This window comes from Vicia villosa, unplaced genomic scaffold, assembly GCF_029867415.1.
Source record: "Vicia villosa cultivar HV-30 ecotype Madison, WI unplaced genomic scaffold, Vvil1.0 ctg.000958F_1_1, whole genome shotgun sequence".
NCBI classification, from domain to species: Eukaryota; Viridiplantae; Streptophyta; class Magnoliopsida; order Fabales; family Fabaceae; genus Vicia; species Vicia villosa.
In genome coordinates this window covers 368,028-372,868 of record NW_026705430.1, presented here as the reverse complement: position 1 = coordinate 372,868, position 4,841 = coordinate 368,028, and the positions used below count along the sequence as shown (strand labels likewise).

At 34.6% G+C, this 4,841-nt stretch overlaps 1 protein-coding gene across 1 annotated transcript; it reads left to right on the top strand.

The window, feature by feature from the left end:
• Positions 1 to 662: 662 nt before the first annotated feature.
• On the top strand, positions 663 to 3,389 carry LOC131632534 (guanine nucleotide-binding protein subunit gamma 3-like). Its single transcript, XM_058903275.1, has 6 exons — positions 663 to 941; positions 1,691 to 1,743; positions 1,838 to 1,882; positions 1,972 to 2,016; positions 2,222 to 2,513; positions 3,117 to 3,389. Exons 1-6 carry the CDS (start codon positions 780 to 782, stop codon positions 3,387 to 3,389), a joined length of 870 nt encoding a protein of 289 aa, XP_058759258.1. The 5' UTR covers positions 663 to 779.
• Positions 3,390 to 4,841: the final 1,452 nt, after the last annotated feature.

Here is a 4,841-nt window from a genome sequence, read left to right as displayed (position 1 = left end):
GCCATTCCTAACGGTAGCATAAATTATGGCTACGTCTATATATGTACGCACATAGGTAAGAATAAGAAAGATGTACTAGAATATTCATTTGCATTATTTATTATTGTATTTATGATCAATAAATAATTTTCTAGATCTCACCCAGCATACTCACATAAGATTCTCCCTAGTCACCACCAGTCTCTCCTTGTAGCCCCCTTTGGCAATAATGGCTCCTTTCAATTCACACCCCTTCTTTGTAATTCTTTGTTATGCAGAGATATTCGACTGCATTATATGTAATTTTTTAAGTTATTTTTTAAGTTAGTTCAGTCGATAGTTATGAAAAAATATTTGACCGTATCATATGTGATCCGTCAAATCAACTAAAATTTTTAAAATCAGTTAAATTGATAGTTGTGTCGAGATATTTATTACTCTTAGAATGATAATTTCATATCATTTTCTTTTTCTATGTACTACACTACTACTACTCAACAATTTAACTTTCTTTTGATACTATTCTAAGTGTTAATTAAATATCCTTTGTCAGAAACACTATTTACTGTCTCTGCCACACAGTCATTTCATTTCATGTGGCATTCACAACACATAAACTAATGTGCCACTTCTCCTTTGTCCCTTACCATTACATTACATGATACACTTATTATTACCAACTTCTTCTCCACCATCAACAACAACATTAACTATGACTTGTTCATCTTCTTCAATTATTATAACCATTACTACCATCTTCTACCTATTTTCAAACTATAATTCATAGAAAAAACATCATCATGGTTACTACTACTACTACTCCTACGAAACACCCTTCTTCTAATGTTATGTCTCTTCCATTTCCATCTCCTAAACCTCCACCAGAGTACCCTGATTTGTATGGAAAGCGCCGCGAAATGGCTCGAGTTCAAATGCTTGAAAGAGAGATTAGTTTTCTTGAGGTATGTTTTTCATCTCATGCAATCTCATGTCTACTACCCTTCTCAATTTTGTCCATAAATTTATATATATGCTTTCACTCTTTTGAGTAACATATGAGTCACATACATTGACATATATATGTATCAGTGTCGTCGTATTAGTGTCAAACACTAAAATGCGCCTTCAATCTTAATATCAAATTATAGAGTGATTGAAATTATATAGGTTTTGAACCTTTTAAGTTCATGAATAAGATGAGTATTTTTCAATTTTTGCAAGATTTTGATGATTTATATGTACTATATGATTACTTCTTCAAGTGATGTTTTGGCTTCTGAGGATTATTTGTTACAGTTTCCTTATCAATCTTCAATGATTTTCAAAATTATTGTTGTCAATTTGAGGAGTTAGACAGCTACTAGCATTTATTAAAAAAAAAGTAAAAATTCAGTGGAATCTTAGAATTTTTACTACGAAGCGCTGACCGAGACACCAGCACGCACACAGACCCCAGACACAATACTAACACTGACGTTAAACTATGGTAATAATTATAGAAAAAGAAATTATTAAACGTAACCATATGTGTGAATATCGATATCGGTTAATGACATGTGTTAGACATCGCAGACACATCTAATATCAAGTGTTGACTTGGTGCTGCATAGTAACATAGCAGCCTTATAAACTACTGTCATTTTGCAGTAAGGTTGCATTAGTTACTTCTATTGTGTGAAAAAACAATGACATGCAACTTTTCATCTGGCAGGAAGAATTAAAATCTTCTGAAGGTTTTCAACCATCTTCAAAATGCTGCAAAGAGTATGAAACTATAGAAATCCATTCATTTCTTTTCTAATTATATTTCTCTAGCTGTGTCCATTTTGTTGATTTGTTTACCGGAACAATATTACAGGATTGCTGATTTTGTGACAGAAAATTCAGATCCTCTGTTACCAATGTAAGAAATTAGTACTATGTTTATGTTCATGTTGAACTTTTCTAGTTTTAGAGAAATTATTATTCTTATGATTTTTCCTTTTCAATTAGGAGGAAGAAGAACCGCAAGTCATGTTGCTTAGGGAAGTGGCTTCGGTACGAATTTTATTTTGTTACTTGATTTTAAAACAACACAAGTTATAATTATTTATTGATTCTGGTTTTTTATAGAGACTCCATCCTCTATACCTGAAGTATGGTGCGACAATTATAAGGACGATAGATTCTATCAGTCTCTATCGTTGTTGCGTCATACTACAGTAGAGGATCTTGGTAAACTAATGAGTAATTTTTCGTGCAGTCGGTTGCGGTGTTTGAAGTTGTCATGGATATGTTGCTGGTGGTGCGATTGCTTCTCTGGTTGTTGCAACCGCAAACCAAGAAATTGCAAATGTAGTAATTGTCTTCCATCTATCAATTGTTCCTTAACAAATTGGTGTTATAGCTGTGATAAAAAATCACATTGTTGTAAAGATATTTGTGGTTGCAACAACTGCTGTTGTATTCTACCAGGTTGCAAATTTAGGTGGCCTTTTTCTTCTTGCTGTTTTTGCAAATGCTCATGCTCTTGCACTTGTCCTAGTTTCCCAAAAGTTCCATCATGTTGCTGTTGTACAAAATGTTAAGAATTTTATTCTAGTGATTTGTGTAATTTTATTATTCATGTAAGTTCATTTTACTTTATTTTAATTTTGTATGCTACATTTGAGTGTTGTTAGTTAATTCAATCTAAGGATTATTAGAAGTTAGTTAATTGGGTGGTAAGGAACTTATAACCAACTTAATGATTGGTAACTAACTATAGAAGTTAGTTGGTTTGTGAAATTGTATAAATTATGTCGAGCACCTTGTATGACCAATAATCATAATTGAATGCAATTCACCATTTTTCTCTTTCTCAATTCATCTCTTTATTCCTGTTTCTCTCATTTTCTATAGAGTAAGAAAGTCTTTGTTCAAACAGATGTGGTATCAGAGTCTTGATTGTGTAGGATTTAAGAATTTTTCTTTCATTACTAACCAAGTAAAGATGACCGATGGTAATGACCTTCCAAACACAATTCCAATTCTTGATGGGCAATAATGGAAAAGATGGTACAAACAGATAAAAGCTTTATTTGGTTATCAAGACACGGCTATCAAGACACTGAAAGTAATTGCTAATGAAATTCAAGAACTCTTTGCAAATGAAATAGAAACACAAAATAATGCTCATGAGAAGTGAAGAGAATTACAAGGCAATGGACTCGGTATTAACAACACTATATGCTGCAAATTTTGACAAATTCTTTCATGATGAGAGCGGAGAGGAGGCATTTGACATTTTTATCAAATATTGTGAAGGAGGCGAAAAAATGAAGAGTATGAAGCTACAATATTTGAGAAGGCGGTATGAATTACTGCAAATAGAGAAGAATGAAACAGTTGCAGCATATGCATCAAGATTCAAGACTTCGTATCCACCATGAAAAGTTGTGGTGAATTGATGACTCAGAAAATGCTAATTGAAAAGGTGATAAGGAAATTCACTCCTCATTTTGATCATGCAATTATTTCTATACAAGAATTTTTTTTTTTTATATAATCAATGATGTATATATATTTAAACAACCAGAACCGAGAATCAGGAAAATTCTCAGGAAATACAACACGAACACAGTACCAATAAGAACACCTTACAAACTTCCTAGCCCTACATGTAATCTAATGGACTATGGCACCATTCATAATAATTACAAGCTACTTTTTGTTTGTTCGATATGGCTAACCACCACCATGAATACATCTTTACATTTTGAACAATCTCCTCTATGTCTACTACACCATTGTTGAAAATGACGTTATTTCGATGTTTCCAAATGCACCAACAAACGGTTATCCAAAGCACACTCACCCTCCTTTTCTCACATTTTCTTTTCAGCTCCCCCACCATGTGCAGAAAGTCCATACAACAAGCATTTTGTCTTTGATGATCTGAACCTAACCATTGGTAAATCTCCCCCCACACCCTTGCTGCTATTCCACACAACAGAAATAAGTGTTGGCTGTTTTCTTGAACATTGCACCCAAAAACGCAGCAAGAATTGTCATTATTTTCTATTATTCCTCTTTTAGCCAGCTGCGCCCTTGTTGTCAATCTATCCTTAAACAATCTCCAAGCAAAAGTCTTCACCTTCGATGGCATCCATGACTTCCACACTAGATCCCAAACTTTCTTGATGCTCATTTCAACATCCACTTCCGTGGGCTGCTGCACCAGCATATCATAGTAATCTTTCACATTGAAAACTCCCGACCCGTTCTGAGGCCAAACAAAAATATCATTCTCCCACCTCTTTGGTTCAACTTCTAGCAATAATAGTTTCAACTCAGCCCATTCCTCCAAAGCTTCATGATTTAGATTATCCTCATTCTCCACTATCCTCCACTGCCACTGGTTGTTCTCCCATACACCCATATCCTGCATACTATTTTCTTCACTTCCCAGCACTTGAAACAGAATAGGAAAAACAGTACACAAAGGAGAATGACCCAGCCATTTTCTATTCCAAAATGGCACCCTACTACCATCCCCTATTCTTATGGAAATGTTACGAGTGAAGCCGCCAACACTGTTACAGTCCCCGATTTTCATCAAATCCCTCCACCAAATAGACTCTAGTGAATGTCTGCCACTCGAGATCTTGAATAATAATCTAATAGATAACCTTCCATACCTTGCCTCCAGAATTCCATGCCATATTGCTTCATTTTCTTTCAGAAATCTCCACAGCCACTTGGATAACAAAGCCTTATTGAAACTTGCCATGTCCTTAACGCCTAAACCTCCATCTGCCTTCTTCTTGCATATCGTATTCCAGCTTAGCCAATACACTCCTTGCTTTTCTCCTGCATTATGCCAAAGGAAATTTCGCTGCAAC

Coding starts and splice junctions, on each gene's coding strand:
- LOC131632534 (XM_058903275.1), top strand. CDS start 780: ATGGTTACTACTACTACTACTCCTACGAAACACCCTTCTTCTAATGTT. Junction 942..1,690: donor GAGAGATTAGTTTTCTTGAG/GTATGTTTTTCA, acceptor TTCATCTGGCAG/GAAGAATTAAAATCTTCTGA. Junction 1,883..1,971: donor TCAGATCCTCTGTTACCAAT/GTAAGAAATTAG, acceptor CTTTTCAATTAG/GAGGAAGAAGAACCGCAAGT.